This window comes from Vigna unguiculata, chromosome 6 (assembly GCF_037176805.1).
Source record: "Vigna unguiculata cultivar grain cowpea cultivar isolate G323 ecotype 2 chromosome 6, ASM3717680v1, whole genome shotgun sequence".
Taxonomy (NCBI): Eukaryota; Viridiplantae; Streptophyta; class Magnoliopsida; order Fabales; family Fabaceae; genus Vigna; species Vigna unguiculata.
Window position 1 is genome coordinate 43,882,807 of NC_140797.1, and position 19,123 is coordinate 43,901,929.

At 30.0% G+C, this 19,123-nt stretch overlaps 3 protein-coding genes across 3 annotated transcripts; 1 reads left to right on the plus strand and 2 right to left on the minus strand.

Annotated features, from left to right (window-relative positions):
* Positions 1 to 6,578: 6,578 nt before the first annotated feature.
* LOC114189009 (E3 ubiquitin-protein ligase RHF1A) lies at positions 6,579 to 9,551 on the plus strand. Its single transcript, XM_028077705.2, has 7 exons — positions 6,579 to 6,907; positions 7,552 to 7,598; positions 7,742 to 7,804; positions 7,943 to 8,033; positions 8,159 to 8,496; positions 8,592 to 8,929; positions 9,253 to 9,551. Exons 1-7 carry the CDS (start codon positions 6,764 to 6,766, stop codon positions 9,261 to 9,263), a joined length of 1,032 nt encoding a protein of 343 aa, XP_027933506.1. The 5' UTR covers positions 6,579 to 6,763; the 3' UTR covers positions 9,264 to 9,551.
* Positions 9,552 to 11,667: 2,116 nt separating this feature from the next.
* LOC114186602 (peroxiredoxin-2F, mitochondrial-like) lies at positions 11,668 to 14,719 on the minus strand. Its single transcript, XM_028074554.2, has 5 exons — positions 12,958 to 14,719; positions 12,830 to 12,859; positions 12,548 to 12,706; positions 12,124 to 12,218; positions 11,668 to 11,941 (listed from the first exon to the last, which is right to left on the minus strand). Exons 1-5 carry the CDS (start codon positions 13,315 to 13,317, stop codon positions 11,836 to 11,838), a joined length of 750 nt encoding a protein of 249 aa, XP_027930355.1. The 5' UTR covers positions 13,318 to 14,719; the 3' UTR covers positions 11,668 to 11,835.
* Positions 14,720 to 14,971: 252 nt separating this feature from the next.
* Positions 14,972 to 17,275, minus strand: LOC114186603 (peroxiredoxin-2F, mitochondrial-like). Its single transcript, XM_028074555.2, has 5 exons — positions 17,031 to 17,275; positions 16,905 to 16,934; positions 16,546 to 16,704; positions 15,815 to 15,909; positions 14,972 to 15,310 (listed from the first exon to the last, which is right to left on the minus strand). Exons 1-5 carry the CDS (start codon positions 17,232 to 17,234, stop codon positions 15,205 to 15,207), a joined length of 594 nt encoding a protein of 197 aa, XP_027930356.1. The 5' UTR covers positions 17,235 to 17,275; the 3' UTR covers positions 14,972 to 15,204.
* Between the last annotated feature and the right edge of the window lie 1,848 nt (positions 17,276 to 19,123).

A 19,123-nucleotide genomic window follows, 5' to 3' on the forward strand; every position in this document is an offset into this window, starting at 1 on the left:
TATACTCATCCATATTTTTATTATTTCAAATATTAATTAATTTTTTTTTAAATAAAAATAAAAATCATCATACTAACAAAATATTTAATATTAAAATAACATACTCTTTTTTTATGGAGTTAAATATTAAAAAAATATTATAATTATATAAATATCAAATAATAACATAAAAAATTCAAATAATTATATAAATAATAAACAATTACACAAACTAAAACTTTAAAATAATATAAAATATTTATTAATTTTACAAACTATCAATAGTTTTATTTACACGTTGAAAAGGAAAAAAAGAAAAATAATATAATAATTTAAATTAAAAAATTTAGTTAATAGAATATAATGTATTGTGATTATTACATTCGTTTTTACTCATGAGACTATTTTTCTTTTTTACTTTTTTAACACCAAAGATCAAATATAAAAATTTAAATGGGAATTCATAAAAAATACTAATAAAAAATATCCCAAATTCAATGATAAAAGGAAGGAATAAATACTTAAATCTTCTTGGGTTTCAATTTTTCTAAGCCATATAGGTTTATTGGATACGGCAGGAACAATTAATAAATTTGAATAACTAACTTAAAAGGTTTGAGTTTCTTATTTAATTTCTTGTACACATTAAACCTTTCTAATATGATGAAATCAATTTGGATGACAACTTAAAATTTGACCACCCATAATATATATATATATATATATATATATATATATATATATATATATATATATATATATATACCCAATAAATTATAGGTATTAATTAAGATCAGAATGGGTATTTTGGCAGGTATGGGAACGAGGACGAGGCGGACCTTATTTTTTTAATTTTACGCTTTTAATAATTATTTTTTAAATTTAAATAATTACTTTTAACAAAATTTTTTTTTTCATTTTTTTCATTTTAATAATTATTTTTTCAAAATTAAATAAGCATTTATTATAAAAGAATTATTTACCTTTTTATCATTTTATAACTACCTTTTAAAATTTAAATAATTACTTCTAATAAAAAAATTATTTACACATTATTACTGATAATATTTTTTATTTCAATAATTAAAATTTATTTTATATAAAGCTATATCTATAATTACATATCTAAAATTATATATACTTTTTGTATATATTTTTAATATTATACTCTTAATTATTAATTTTAAAATTTAAATAATTTATAAATATTTAATTACTGTATCAGGCCATTCAAATCAAATTTAAAAGCTCTATAATGAACGAAAAGGTAAGACTAAATTTACCGCAGGAGACTGAATTCGTGTAATTAAAAAAGAACGAAAGTCAATTCGAAAACAATATTTTAAAAGAGTTTTATAAGATAAATATAATAATTTCTTAACTACTTATCAAACAAAATGAAATCTGTGGGCAGCAGGGAAAAAGAAGAGAATCCTAAAGGGAAAAAGGAAATAAAAGAGAATCCTAAAATGAAAAAAAATATTTATTCTGAAATTAAACAATAAAAAGTAATATTAAACAGTGATCGAGTTGCAATTGATTTTTTGTTGAAGTAAGCAAGAATTAATGCAAGAGGGGTGAAATCGATGAAAACACACTCCAAATGGTTGAACTAAGTCCCCGTTGGTTTGATCCTCTTGGGAGAGAAGGGAATGCACCACCACACTCAATGTCTTTGCTTTCTTAGCTTCACCATACTTATCATCAAAACTTAGCCAAAAATCCCCAACCTTAGCAAGATGTGCCCCACTATTTAAGCCAAAAAAACTTAAAAACAAAAGAACGGTGGACATTGGCAATAGGCAAAACAAAAACTGGACACACTATGAATTTTATATTCTTAATTACTATTTTGAACATTTAAATACAGTATACATTTACTTAAATTTGTATTTATTTAAATCTGCATCACACCTAAATTTATATATGAAAAAAAAAATTCTAGATTAATAATTTTGTTATGGTTTTATTTTTATTTTTAGAAAAAATCATGTAAAGTCATTTGACAACTATTTTTGATTTATTCACATGATAGTGTTGATTAAATATTTTGTAAGATGTGACAAGGAAGGACGCACCCTTAACTTGATTTGACTGATCCGATGAGTAATATTTCACATGGAATGCAGTTTGAATTTGTTCCGAACACCCAATAAGTCTCACATGATTTAGGAATCGAGGTAAAACGTAGTTTAAATACTCCTTAGTATCATATATCACATGCTGCAGTTGGAATCAGATCCATAATTAACTATCGCTTAAAGGTTTGGTGTACCAATCCCATTTACACAACATAACCATCTTATTCATCCATCAATAAGTATGTCTGTAAGACCACAAAGGACTATCCATCTTGTTTTCCAGGATCCCTTTAGCTGCCCACATGCTCAAACTTTGTGTTTCCTGTCCTTTTCAGTTTGGTTGCATTGGTTATGTATAGGGTTCATCCTTATAACCTTATTCCCGTTCTTGTGCGCATCTTTTTAGCTCATTAGTCTATTCCTGGAGTTGTGGTGATGTTCCTGTTATAACGGTTGTTCCTGTTAGAACTCTCCTCCCACAATTTACTTTAAGTTTTGAGGCAAGGGAAGCTAGAATCTAAAGTTTTAAGAATATTGCATGCATGTTGGTTGTGGAATCATATTTTAAAATGCTTGTTGGTCATTTGTGCTGATTGAAAATATGTTGGGTCATTTTATGCTTGAGTTTCTAGATTTGCATGTGTAAGAGCAGGTGGAGATCTGCTGATCTCGCCTAAGTGAGTGATTTTTCGTCAAAAAAAAAGGCTCTCGCCTAAGCGAGAATAGCAGAAACTCATCCCTCTCTCTGTTTCGAGTTGTCGCCTGAGCGAAGGCCTTTCGCTTGAGCGAGAGTAATCTCGCCTAAGCGAGATAGACTAGCTTAAGCGAGAACTCGTGGTGTGCACTGTTTACAATCTCACCCAGTGAAAGTCCCTGGCTTGAGCGAGAGACTCATGTAACTTAAGCGAGAGCTCTTTAGCTTAAACGAGATTCACAACAAATTTGTTTGAAAGTTTGTCTACTTCCATGATTGATTTGTTTACCCTTTTTATAGTATGAAGTATGATGTCGCGTAAGTTTAATGCAATGTAATGATATTGTTATATGTTGTGCTTGACATGAGATGAGACATGAATTGGCTGATTGGTTAGGCATTGACATGAAATTATAATGCTTGAGATAAAACGAGGATTTGGTGTGAGAAAGATGGACATGGCATGAGTAGACGTAATTTCATGAGACTCTTGGCGAGATTTCATGGTGGTGTTGTAGTGTATACAATTAGATAAAGATTTAAGCAAGATTGCATTCTGAAACTCTAAAGAATCGGTCAGGCTCACATAGAGTAGAAGTGGTGAAAGTAGCAGGAGGTCCAATCTTTGACAGGATAATGTCACTAGATGATTATGGACTAACCTTGTACGTGGTAGGGTGAAACCCATTGGCAATAGCTCTGCAGAGTAGTAGAGGCCACCACAAGTGCAAGCATCCCATGAATCCGATCTCTTTATATATATCCGGATAATTGAGTTTGAGAGTCTTATATTGTTTGTATGTCTGTTTAAAAATCTGCTTGTATACATATATGATGAAAATTATTTTTGTCTCTAGCTTACCTTTTCTCTCCGTGTTTGTGTTCTCTGATTGACTTTTTCTTTTTGCAATGATCACTAAATACTTGATATGAGCAGATGTGAAGATTTATAGGGATCGTTTAGATGATGGTGATGATGTTGTATAGTTTTGGACGACTAATCCTCTTTTGAGCACCTTGTGTCAAATTATTTTATTTTTGCAACTTCTTGTCCTATGAGCACTCTCAAATTAAATTGTTTCATGTTTAATTTATGTCTAATGATACTGCATTGTGCATTTGGTTTTTCCCTTTATTATTTGGATAACTGTAACATGTCATCTCCCATATATCTTATGTTATAATTCTATTTCATAAGTGACGATTTATTTATTATAACTATTCTTCTAAATTGGGTTGTTACAGCCACAAATATTAGTGATTCCCAATCCATTTTCTTGCTGTTCTCACTTTTTGTCACATATCTTGAGAGATTGCATTATTGAGAAAATGCCAGAATAGGTAAGGAAGAACCTTGTAACAGTTATCTGCAGAGATTGCATTATTTGGCTTCCCATATCATAAATAACAAAATGGTTTTATTCATATGATTATATAAACGGATACAAATTCAATTATGATTATATAAAGGATGAAAATTGACAAAAAAGAATGCCGTTTCTTCCACTCACAGGTGAAGCTTTTGCCAACCACAAACCTTGATGGTCCCATTGTACCGCAAATCTAATTCATTTTCATCATCACACTTATCTTTCACATCACGCAATCCAACAACTCTCAAACTCAATAGATTACTGTTTGATGATCATATAGCATTATTTATTTATTTATAAATACATTAAAATTTTATCCAGCGGTGGATCTTAAAAAAAAATATTAGAGACATCAAAATAATATAATTTTCAAATTATTAAATTTGATCATTAGTATAATACTATAATAAATTACTTCTCTAATTAAATTAAATGAGTATAATGCTTTAAAAGATGTGAAAAGATAGATTACTTTTCTAATAAATTATTTCTCTTATTTTCATTAATTCTTTCTTTTTTATCATTTTTAAAAAATAAATTTATTTTTTTTTAATTTTATCAATATATTAAATAATATTATAAAATAATTTATCACAATATTTTTTTTGTAATTGAGACACATAATTATTAAAATAAAAATATATTATAATCAAGTCACAATTAAAAATCGATTATGAAAAAAATACATAATTCATTATTTATTTTTCTTTTATATTGATAAAAAAATGAATATTCATAAAGTTTATGAGATAAAAAATAATGTTTTCATTATTAAGACAAGAGACAAGAAAGGGATAGAATAGATGAGAAATGAGAGAAAAAAATAATGAGTTTGTTTCTAATTTTTTTTTCTTCAAAAACAAAAAAGAAAGCATATGAGTGAGAAATAATTACAATTTGCGAAAAACTAAAAAGATAATGAGAATAAAAATAAAAATTATCTTAATAAATATTTGGTTTAATTAATTTTTTTATTCAAATTTTGTTCAAAAATATAAAATTGGTCTTCCAGTTTTTTTAGTTTCAACTTGGTCCTGATTATTGAAAAATTAATGCAATTTAGTATTTTACGGTAAATTTTGTTAAATTTCTTAAAACAGATCAATGACTATTTTATTAAAATTAAAACTTTTAATATAAATAGTTTAGTAATTCACATAATTTTAATGTTAACTTTTGAAAAAAACAAGACCATAAAAAAAATTAAATCAAAATATTTTAATTTTTTATTATATTTAATTTTATATTTTATTATCTATTAACACTAAATATTGTGTTTTATAAAATAAATAAAAAATATACAATTTAATTTTTATCAATTCTTAAAATATATTATTTACAATTTAAAAAATTTAATAAATTTCAAATATATATATATATATATATATATATTATAACTAAAAAAAATTCAAAATTTTGGAAGAACATGGCCCTCCTGATACAAAAAATCCACCCCTGCCCACAGCTAATACCTCTAATAACTTCTATTTCATGTGGTTATGGTGACAGAAATTTTGAATGTGAATGATATTAATGAATCTATAGACACTTTACAAACCGAAAGGAAAGAACGACAATTTCTAAAGTCAAAAAGTTCACTCCTTTTATTTGTATTCATATTCCATGGAATAGCGTTAGGTGTACGAAGGTTGACGTTTTCAGCAATGTTCAAAAGAAATTTCCTTGTGTTGGGAAAAGAATAATCACACAAGAAGGAAAAGAAAAAGGACAAATACTTTTTCTTTTTCGATCAAAAACTATTACAAGTATCTCTTGGTTGGTGCACAATTAACGATACCAAAATGTAATTTATATAATAGGGATTATTTGGTGTTTAAATCAGTATAACAAAATGTGTATATATTAAATTAAATGTCTTTTTTATTGTTATAAATTGTGCAGATAACATTCCGATTTCTTATTAATTAGAAGCTATAGTTATTATTGGACAAATTTATTCGTAATTTATATTTATATAGTAATATTTTAATGATTATTTGATAAAAGTTCTAAAATATAGTTCATGCTTTTTTTTTATATAATTACGTTATCAACGAAGTATTTTGTTAGTTTTGTTAATGATTAATATGTATTTTATAGTAAACCCAATTTTTTTTATTCTACTACTTTATAAAAAATATATTAATACAATGCTTAAAAAATTGTGTTATCATTTGTATTTTAAATTTTAGTCTGTCAACTCAAGAATTTTAAAATAAGAAATTTTCTTTCTTTATTTCATTATTGAAATTCGCAAAAATATTTTTTATCTATGAAAATGGAGGAGGACCGTATACGTAGTGTTAAACAGAAAACATCAAAACACAAGGGAAAAAGAATTCAAAAGCAACTTAATTAATAAAAATATCACCACTATTTACTATTAAAAGTTAATGACAAATATCCATTAATAATTAAAAGTTAAAGACAAAAGTCTGAGATAAGCAATAGTTGATTTCATCAAAGCGTCTGAATAGGATCATCCCATGATTTTCTCCTTCCTTCGCACATTCGCTTTTCTTATGTAATTGTATTCCTTCTTTTTACACTCTCTCATCTTCAATTTCTAGGGTTTCGTCTTCTTCTTCTTCTTCACCGTAAACCCTTCTCCATCTCACACCACTGTGCAGCTAACCATGGAAAACTTCACCTGTTCTCCCTCTCCTCTGTCAGCCATTCCATCCATTTCAGCTCCATCTTCTTCTGCACCTTTCGACGACTCTTTTGAAGACTCCTGCAGTATATGCCTAGAGTCCTTCACCATTCACGAACCATCCACTGTATGTTGTGACCCATCACTGTTTTCTGTTTTCTGCATTTGGGATTGTGAAAAAGTTACTAACTTGAACCACTGATCGCACTCCATGAACTTGTTGGTTCATTCACGTTGAGTTTTGATAATGTTTTAGACAAAATTTGAGAAATTTCTGTGCTTTTTGGAAATTTGATATGTCTTCAACTTATTCTGTTTTTTAATATGTTTTGGGGTTTTGCAGTTGCGATTGAATTTGCTTAGAACTTTACAGTGTTTTATTTTGCTTTAATCTGAGATGCGTGTGTGGATCTGCTGCTGTCAGCTACTGTCAGCACTGACGGATAAGTTTGCCTTGCAGTCATGTGCATATCCGAAGAAGGCTGTGCTGTTCTTATTATTGCACCAGTTGATAATTTTTTATGTGTGGACGAGGGTTAATTTTTTAGCTTCTAAACGTCAAAGTGTGTTTGAGGTCTAAATTTTGATTCCTGTTAAGTGAGTGTTACCACATATTTTCAATAACGTGATATCTAACTATTTTGATGTGTTTCATGTTTTGTGTGCGAATGAGTTGCGACCTGTAGATAATCAAAAGGAAATTTTATAATCTACAATTTGCTGATATTAAATTTCTAACAGAGTATAAATTTGTCTCGTTTTGAATTCCAGGTTACTAATTGCAAACATGAATATCATCTGCATTGCATTCTTGAGTGGTAAGTTGTCTAAGTGCTTGATGAATATAGATTGGGTTTTGTCTAATGTGAGAAGGAATGGTACCTTTTTCCTTCTTCTGCAAATGTGGAACAATAGTTTGAATTGTGAGGCCTGCATCTTACACAACTCTTTTCTTCTTTAGGTCACAAAGAAGCCAAGAGTGCCCAATTTGTTGGCAATCCCTTGCTTTGAAAGACCCTGCCAGGTATATATATGCTCACCTGCTAAACCCCTTCCCCACCTAAAAATAGTCTGTCACTTTTTCTACTCCTTTTTAAGTACTTGTTCCTAGCCTTTTTTGGGTATGCTTGGCAGTTTTTCTTTACTGCTTTTGCTTCTGCAGCCAAGAGCTTCTAGCTGCAGTTGAAGTTGAAAAACGCTTGAGATCAAGAAAGATGACTACTTTTCGTACCCGCCTTGAACAGTATGCCTATGTAAGATATCCAAGTGTTGATCTTTAGGGATCAGTTTTGTTGTGTTAATATCTATTGACATTTCTTTCCTTGGTACATGTAGCATAGTTTCATTCAATGATCAGTTTCAAGTTATTCTGTTGCAGGAGGATGACTTTTTCTCAGACGACTCTGATTCTGATGACCAGATTATGAGGCGCCTAGTTGCTGCTGCAAATAGATCTCGTCTTGTTCAGAGACAGGAAAGGAATAGATCACCTGGTGCTGGTCCATCAGATGTTCTTGATATTAACTCTTCCATACATGTATCTGGGGTGCAAACAATTTCACCATCTTCGGGTCCTGCCTCTGGAGTAACATCTACATTTAACAGTCAACCTCCGGTATCAAACACTACATCCGAAAGTGCAAACCGACCAAACACTTATGAGATGTTTTCCTTCCCAGAATCCTTCAAATCCAAATTTTCTGCTGCTTCAACCAGGTAAACACCTTAGCACTTTGACCGGTGTATGCTCCAATCCAATTATTATCTGAAATATTGTTAGTGCTAATAACATCTCTAAAATATTGCAACAGATATAAGGAATCAATTTCAAAAGGTACACGGGGCCTCAAAGAGAAGTTACTTGCCCATAATGTCTCAGTAAAAGAGCTGAGTAAAGGTGTTCAGCGTGAGATGAATGCAGGCATTGCTGGAGTTGCACGGATGATTGAACGCCTTGATCTTTCAAAACGGTCCAATTCTCCTATCATTCCAATCCATAGTGAGGGAACTTCAGACTTCCCAAAGGAAGGGAAGAAGTATGTTGGAGAGAATGGCATTGGGGGTTCTCCAAGTAAAGAGAGTGAAGGTGCAGTTCACGATGTTAGTTCAGATGTCCCATTTGTCACTGGCGTTCAATCTTTTGGTCCAGGTTACTTCTAATCTATCAAACATCTTAGTTTCTACCTTAAAAATTTGTTTGTTACAAAAGTTATCTGGTTATCAAAGTTCGATGAAACCTTGGTATCCAATAAACTACAGCACAAGTTTAAAGTTGAATTTATGTAGCAGTCATAAATTAGTCTATCTTAATGAAACAAAAATTGCATTTGCACCCCTGTTGGTATAACTATTGTTGTTCTAAAAGGAAGTGTGCCAAATTGGATTTTGGAATGGTGGATGTCTGTGTAGTGTGTTTCTGAATGGTTGAAAGTTGAGTATTGACTAACGCCTTCAATGTGTTTCACTATTCAGGGTGGAAATGATAAGCTATGGAGACTTAGATGACCAGGTTTAGTCACTATCCTGAGTCAATTGTCTAAGAAGTGCAAGAGACGCCTCTGATAACCAATGTACCCGTTGGTATGCGTCCTGCATCGTTATCAATGTCAATTACTTGTAGGAATTAGAAATATGTGCCATCAATTATAGAGCTACTGCTTTTATTTAATGCTGCATCTATCTCAATAGATGTTTCATGGAGTCTTATCTATGTCTACTACCCCTTTTACATGCCAATACTTTATTAGCATTAATCTAATTATTTCAGAGCCTCTAAATTTGCAAATTTGGTTATGTTTGAGGCTACTTGCTAAGTAAAAATTACAGATGTTGCACATGCAGTTAAACTAAAACAGGATTAACATAAATTATAAATCATTATGATATTAGCAATTTAAGAAAACATGTCACCATTTTGTTTCTTATGGTATAAAATGTGCGCTAAGAGAGTATTGGACATGATCATTATATCCACTAAGAATTTTTAACTCCTATATTTCGTAATAGAAGTTATAGCTTGTAATATATTTTCTTAAGAAACCGATTCTGGTATTCTAGTCCGATTTAACTTGTGTTTGAAATTGTATCTGAGCTAATATATTACTGCATTTTTTTTTATGTTTTACATTAAGTTAGTTAATCAAATATTCAAACTATTCATTAACATTACCTTTTTCATTTCAATCATTTAACATAATACTTGATTTTGTAACAAAAAATTATAATAGTTTATAAGCTTAACAGATGCTTTATCAATTACATTTTAACCAAGTGTTTCTCTTTTCAAAAACTTTTGTCCAACTTTTCAACTACTTGACCAATGCCTAAAGAAAACAAAAGGAGGTAAGTTGTGGTGGCAAATGGCATCAATTACTCAATTAAATATTGTAATTAAGGTCATTCAATGCATAATTGAATATAATACAATTTGTCATCATTATCACTAACTATTTGTTCTATGTGGATGTTATCAGTTTGATTATACGAAAACGGTTGATGAATATAGATGGTACCGATCGGATAATCCAAGAAAGTTTATGGTTACCTTATACAATATAACACGAAATAACTTTAGTTTGATATTTATTTTAACATTAAACATGAAAAGACATATATTAAGCATGAAATACTTAGCTTATTTGCTGTAATTAAAATTTATTTTAATGTCAACATTTAAAATTACTAAATTTTATTAATTTCTTTCATTTTCCTTTCTCGAATACGTATATTTGTTTATCTTTTTAGGTAAAGACTAGCATCGTCTGCATTGCTCACATTAAATTGAGTCTAAATTAACAAAAAGAACTAAGTAGGGATTTTTGAAAGGTCCTTTTATTTAAGTAGATATTTTGGTTCTAATGTTATATCTCACTTTAAGATATTAAGTAATTTGTAATAGGCTCAACTAATTTCTTTTATTGTAAAAAAGAATTTAATATATATATATATATATATATATATATATATATATATATATATATATATATGTGTGTGTGTGTGTGTGTGTATTTTTTTTATATTTTAAAGGTCTTGATAATTCTTGTAGAAAGACTTATTCTTCATGATGAATATCTTATCTTTCTCTAATACAAAATCTTATAAATAATAAATTTTATGTTTAAAGTCTTTCTTAAATGTCCACTACTAAACATACTTTTAGAAAATTTATTAAGTTTAAAAAGTCGATTTATTTATAAATGATGTTTTAATAAAATATCATTTTATATATAAAATTACGTCGTCATACTAATTAATAATTGTGCTTCTGCTTAGAAATAGTCTTAACTCTCTAAAATTAAAATTATTTGCAGTTTTATCCTTATTTAGCGTGATAAGATAATTAATTCGTAAATTTATCGGTCTATTTAATACAGTCCCACTTTTTAAATAATTATGATATTATCTAATCAAATAAGACAATTGCGTTAAATCAACCACAGGGCTTGTTGATAATCAATTAACATACTTGAAACATTAATTCGAAATATTTATTTAAATGAGAGAAATAAGTTAGTTAGGATAGACTTGTATGAATATCACGTTAAACCTGAAAAGAAAACACCATATCAGGTTTATATTAGAAGATTATAAAGCGTATTTAACATGACTTTATCACTCTCTCTCCCTCCGTTTTTAGTCAAGTAGCTTATGTCATAAATGAAAGAAAACTATTGACGTGAATTTTACAATTGGTACAGTGTAATAACGATGTTTCAAACAAGTTGAAAGTCAAGTCACACCACAAAATATCTGCATAACTTGTAGCCCAATTTTCCTTCGTTTTTAATTTTCGTGATACCTACATTTCTAGGTTAATAATTGCTAAGCCAATTTTAGTTTAGTTTGACTAAAGTTTTAGAAGAAAACAAAGAGCAGAAGATTTATCACTGCAAGAAGAAAATTCATCTATTTCTTTTGAAGTTTAAAATAAAAAATAAATAAACCAACATCATACACCTCAACCATGTTCAAAGATTTAATTTCAATTTTACTGACTATAAACCAACCTCACACTGTAAGATCAACTTTATGCATAGAAACAAACCAGCAGAAACCTCAAATCTGTTCCAAAATGGTCTGTGCAGCAGAAACTGTAACAACAGATGGATCTTCTTCAACATTTAAAGCCTTAATCACTCCATCTACTACATATGCTGACCATCTACAACCAAGCAATACTCTTTTAATATCTGAATGAAGTTAAAGATAGAAAAGAATAGTAATAGATGCATCTTACATAAAAAAGCACTTCTATATGGATTACAACTTCTATGATATATACCTTTCAGAACAAAACAAAACTATGTGTCAAATCTTAATTCATGGAGGGTAGATATTATATACCTTTCAGAACGAGTTCCAAGCAAAACATTAGAGAGATCAGTGACTAATTTCAAACTTCTATGAAAGCTCCCATCAAAGTCCCCATAAAACTCAATCTGGAAGTCCAATTTAAAAAGAAAATGAAAGGGCAACATTCGTAGCAAGTACCCAGAAGTAAAAGAATGCAACCTTGGTAAATGTAAAATTGTAAATACTAACTTGTTTCATCTAGTTTGCAAATGTAACAGTTTGCAAATTCAAATGCTAAGGAAACTACTAACTTGTTTCATCTAGTAACAATTTGTAAGAAAAAAGTTATTTTTCACCTCTCCTTTTAATATAAAAGAAAATACTAGTTATATTTCTGAATTTTTATATACCAACTTTATGAATAAAGAGAATGGAAGAAGAAACTAAGTAAGGCAAGAAGACAGGGATAACTTACAGTGTCTTTGCCTTGAAGCTTCTCTGCCCACTCATTCATAGTATACGGATCGTTGATTGCAACACAGATAACAAAATCGACCCTCTTAGCCTTAAACTTGTCAGCATTATCCATGTAAGTTGGAACATGTTCTTCTGAACAGACTCCTGTGAATGCACCCTGATAAATAGTCAAAACATCACAACAAATATTTTGGAAAATACAATGAAAGCAAGGTCCATTAATTTACTTCTAACTCTTGAAAATCACGTATACAAAATTCTAATATATAATATAACTCACCGGGATTCCAAATATGACGACTTTCTTGTCCTGAAGCAAGGTGGGAAGATACATCAGTAACAGTAACTGAGAGAAAAGATAAAAAGGATGGGTTTGAGAGTGAGAATGGAACAGAAGGTGGTGGGGACCTTGAAGATGTCCACGAGAGGAGTGGTTAAGAAGTTAGAAGCGACACTTTGGTCCCATGTGCGAGCTCTTTGAAGAGAAACATTGGGTGCAATGCAGAGTATATCTGTTCCAACTTTAACCTTTGCCAAAGAGGAAGAAGACCTCATCCCATGAGCTGCACACAATGATTTCATCACTCGCTTCACCAATGTGCCTGTCATGGCTTCCTTGTTGGGATTCCTTTCGTTTCGTTGGAAAGGCCAATGGAACAAAACAAAACAACACATGCATTCGTTTTCTGCCTTTACATAACAGCATAACCTATCATTCTTGTCTTGTCCTTCAATTCTACTTTTTTGGGTCCTCTCTTTCTTCTGCATTATTCTGTTGCTTCTTCGCTCAGTAATTCCGCCACTTGAATAAATTACGAAAAAAAAAAAGAATTTTGGTTCCTAATCTAGCCCTTAACTTTTCAGTCTCTAGCCCTTTACTTGCCAGAGAATTGCTCGAGTTGAGAAGATTAATGTTTCTCAGCTAACATTACTGACAGATGTTGTTACGTTAGCAGACTGAATAACAATGTCAAGGAAACACGAATTTCACAGCATTTTAAAAATTCATTTGGAACTCTCACTTTCTAAAACAACAAAAGTACAACAGAAGTAGCAGTAAAATTCATTCTGTGATTAAGAACTACTTCTCCACTTTAGCACTCAACTAGTCCTTCCCTAATGAAAAAAACATAGAACAAATTTAAACTTAAGAACACAATTCAAATTCACCAAAAGTAATGAATCTATAAATTATTTACTACGAGTATATACTATAATTTAATATACCAATATTTTGTGAAGATTTAACTTTAAAATAAAATACTTGGTTATGAATTAGTCAGACATAATTTCTACCATACACATTTGAAATTTTGATTTTTAAACTTTCAAATTTGTTTTAAATATGACATGGAATCTCTTAACCATTTTTATGTTTGAAATTTCAATATTTTGAAAATTGTAATTGAATACAATGTATATTTAGCCTCTTCAGGAATAAGTATTGATATTTATTTACACGCAAATATCTAATACCCATATCTACTATGCTTAATCCTGTTCTGAATATTTTAAGCATCATTGAAAGTTAATTAAGGATATAATTGGTTGAATAGGCAATCAAGATGAAAGAATATTCCATAATTGGAATATCAAATTGGCAAGAGTGTTTAAAGTGAGAAAAGCCTTATGATTTCAAACGATGGGCCATAAATTAATTATTTTTATCTTCAAATTCATATTTTATTTTCTTGTTAATCTAAACTAGCTATACCTATAGCATGAAAACCTTAAGAAAAAAAGTATAAAAAAGAAGAAGATAAATGTGGTTATAAAAAATAATACATCCAAAAAATTGAAGGATTTTCAAGACTTAAACTTGTCCTTGATCCATAGCTCTGTGGAAGGTTAACAGACATGAACTTAAAAATGCAGGGTTTACCTATCCCAAAATCACCACTCACGCCCATGACCAAAAATCAAATCATGCAAACATAATATTTTTTTTTTATCGACAAATCTTAGATGTTAGTTTTTAATAATAAGAGAAATTGAACCTACAACCTTTCACCCTCCCTTCTAAACTCTACAAACCAACCTTCCTTCTCCAAATTATTATGTAAACATGAATTGATATATAACAAAAGGATTCGGTGTCATAATTCCTTAATGTATCAGACACGTTAAGCTAATACGGCTAAAAGGTGTTACAGTGTAAAAACCTAATGGAAGCCTTTCACTAGTCGCAACTTCAATGTATCATGTTGATTTGTATAGTCAAGCAACTCCAAAATACTATTGAAGAAAATGAGTTTTTATAGAGTTCTTATACGACAAACTACAATCAAAGTTACCTAACTATTAAAAATACAGTTTTCCAAATCAAAATAAAGATTTTGTGAATAGAGAAATAAAATAGGACTCACTAAAATAACTTAGGAACTCAAGTTGCAATGAAGATGTTACTAAACTCAAGGGAGACTTCAACAGAAAAACAAGTAAGACTATAAATAAATAAAGAAATGATAAAATACCAAAGTTACAGCTGATATGTTATGCATGCCGAAAAGTTACTCAACCGAATAACCATGCATGCAGGGAAGAAGGGAGTAGTGACCACAGAAAAAAGTCCAAACTGACAAGCTTGTATCAGCAGGAAGTATTAGGTACATTTTATTGAAGACTTACTACATATAAACAAACCAAACAGGAACTTTAAATCTGTCCCAAAATGGTGTCTGCACCAGAAACCTTAACATCAGATGGAGCTTCTTCAACATTAAGAGCCTTAACCTTTCCATCTACCACATATGCTGACCATCTACAAGGAAACAACTACTCTTTTAGAATTGAAATCTAATCTTTAACTCAAAAAGGAATATGCATGTCTTGTGTAGAAAGCAATGTTCTAAGGACTAGCTACCCAACCAATTGGTCTGGCTTCAGGTATGGTTTCCCCCAAACCCCATATTTGGCCAATAAACAGTAAGTGATAGCAAATCAACGTGAATCAGAATTTATTTTATTATTATTTTGAAAATTCCAACAGGCAAAGTGCATTTATAGTGTTTCCTCTTTAAAATGATGCATGCAGGATTATGAAAATGGTTTGACATTGTTAATATATTTACATTATTATGTTGTCATTACTTGGTAGTTTCATCAGTACTTTGTATCCTTTTTTTTTAAAACAGAGAACTTATGACCTCAAAATTTAGGCGTGTGATAGTTCTAAAATATAGGAAGAAAGCAAGTTTTTTCAGGATCAAAATCAAACACTTGTTCAAGTGAACAAGTGCAACTACGAGGATGGTATATAACATACCTTTCAGATCGTGTTCCAAGTAATGCACCCGAGAGATCAGTAACCAACTCCAAACTCTTGTGAAAGCTCCCGTCAAAGTCCCCATAAAACTCAATCTGGAGATAAATTGTGCATAACATTAGAAAAGAAAATGCACATAACCCATTTCCGAAAGAGAAATGTTAGGAACACACCCTCTTTTAAACACATTCTCTATAATTAATTGAAATTTATTAAAAATCACAATTTGATGAGTCTTACAATTTAATTAACACCTGTCTCTCCTTCCAATAAATTTTAACCCATAAGAGAGTGTTTTCTCAATAATCCCTTCCCAGAATAAAGGAGATGGGAAAACCAAAAGACACCAAATAGAAAAAAATTATAATTCATTGAGGTCAATGAATGCATGATAGTCAACATAGAAATTTCCATATTAATTGAACAGATTATGTTTACTACAACTTTCACATATTTCATTTAACCAAGTCACTGCTGATACATTATCTTCAACTCGTGACCAGTTCTAACAAAATGACAATGTACAACACAAGGACATCCCACGCTTAATTACAAACATGTCTACAGATTGAACGATCCTTCAATTGTCACTCAAAACTTAGCAGCAAAAATTAGACAGAGATACCAAGTGTTTTACCAGGGAAATGCAAATGAGAAAAGTATAACCTCAGAACATATGAAACCTTTTTTTTTTAATAGTGAGACTAGGGAAGTAGGCAAGGATAACTTACAGCCTCATTGGCTTGAAGCTTCTCAGCCCACGCATTCATCGTATACGGATCATTAATAGCCACACAAATAACAGAATCTATCCCTTTAGCCTTAAACTTGTCAATATTCTCTTTGTAAGAAGGAACATGTTTGTTTGAACAAACTCCTGTGTATGCACCCTGAGAGATAACCAAAGCATAAAAATTATCACTCTTAAAATAATCACATTTCTTTCAAACAATTCCATTTCCTAGAAACAAAGGAAGCAGTCATTCATCCACGTAAAACAGCACCAAATCTTGCAAAAACAAAACAAACAAACACCAAAGTGGCATCCAGAGACACATCAATTATTCAGAAAAATTGAAAGTTAACTTACTGGGAGCCCAAATATAACAACTTTCTTGTCCTGGAAATTAAAAGAAAAAAAAAAGACTTAGCAATATAGTGAAAAAGGGGTTTGAAAAATGGAACGGCATAAAAAAAACCAAAGAAAGAGTGGGACCTTGAAGATGTCTTTGAGAGGAGTGGTGGAGAATTTGGAAGCAAGACCCTCGTCCCAGGTACGAGCTTTCTGGAGAGAAACATTGGATGCGGCAGAGACTATGTCAGTCCCAGTTGCAATCTTGGCGTAAAACCTCGTACCAAGAACTGCAGACACTGATTTCATGATCCGACAACCACCTCGATTCACCATAGCGGAAGCCATCACAAAACTCTCACAGGTTCGTAACTGAATTGAAATCGTGTACCAAGACAAAAATCACATTCCAATTGTTTTGGGCCCTTACTGGGCCTTTCTTAAAATGGGCCAAGTTCATACTCCATCTTTTTAGCCCAACTGATTCTGGTCCGCATTCTGGGTTGAGTCATTTCTTAGATTCAATTTTTTTTTTCATTTTATATTTTGATGCATGTGTTGTTTTATTTGAGCATATTTCCGATACTTTTCAATTCCTTGCATGTGTTGTTCTAACTAAACAATATTGTTTATAGCAAAATTTATAATGATTCCCGATACTTTTCAATTCCTTATATTTTCAAAAGAGTTGAAAAGTTCTAATATTTTCAATTCCATATTTTTTAATAGTGATATTCTTCACTTAAAAGTTCTAATAATGATCAAATGCTTGTATATTGACGATTTTTTTTATGAGTAATAGACAAAAAAAAATCATGTATAAATAGTGATAGACAATTGACCTTAAAAAAAAGTTATTGAGACAAATATTAAAAATCACAAATTAATCTTAACTTAAGTTGGATTGAATTGTTAAAGATACCTTATAAATTGTTAAATCAATATTAGATGAATCAAAATATTTTTACACTAATACTTTATTTGGTAGATATAGTTTATTATTTGTGAAAGTTTAAGAGGGTTAATTTAAGATGTTGTTTGTATTTGGTTTCAAGTAATTTGAGATAATCTGTAATGATATGGAAGGAAAGTTTTGAAAGAGAAAATGAAATGTGAGAAGAGAAAAGGATGGATTTGCAAGAGTTGTTTCATAGATTGCTAATTTACTCACATATATAATATTTTTATTTTTTATAACTATTACTAAAAATTAATAAACAATATTTAAAAAGAATATTTAAAAAGAATATTTGAAAGAAATAATTTATTTCTCAACTATTTTTTAAAACAAAATATTTATATTTTTAAAAAATACACATAATGATAATGTTTACATTATACTAAAAACAACCTACTATTAATTCAATCAAATCAATCCCTATTAATAGTAAACTTTCTACTTAAATCCAGTGTCTTTCTATTAAACCAAATCACCACCTTCTATCAACTTTCTCTGAAATCACTACAAAGAGATGAAAAATGAGCAGAAAAAATTGTAAGACGTGAAAGGAAGTATTCGAAGGCCTTATAAAAGAAGTGAAATTATGGCAACAGATTGGAAAGTTGGAAATAAGAGAAGAGAATTTCTAAGTGGGATATGATCCGTAACCTTTAAAGATTCTTACTTACATCCTTGGAAAAAAAATGTGGAAAGAAAAAAAAAACGTGCAGAATAAATAAGAATTGTTTAGTTAGATACGAAATATATAAAATGGACAGTATTGAAAAGATTAGAAATTGAAGTGAAATTATACATGTTCCTATCTAAAAGTTCTAGTCATTGACACAAAACAAGGATTAAGACGATGAATAATACTCATAATATTCCTGTTGATGTCGGGAATGCATACCGGAAAAAGATATCATTTAAAAGTGGTAATTTTTTAATAACTAAATTTTGATAATTTTTTTAATTTTTTTAATTTTTTTATATTTTAAAATAGTTTAAAAGATGTCTATTCAAATTGAAAAAGAAAATTGTTAAAATTTAATTTTCGAATATCCTAAAAATCTAGAAAACAGCCCTGCCACTTTGGTAGTACCATGGGCTTGTCTCTTCGGTGTTATAAATGAACCTTTCAGTGTGTCCCTCAATTATTTATAGCGAAGAAAATGAGGGTTCTCAGTTAACGTCTTCTTGGTTGCAACATGCACCCTTTAATGAAAAGAAAAATATCAAAATTTGTAATAAAAGGAGAAAATAAACAAGTTCATTTTTTCTTGAGAGTGTCGGCCAC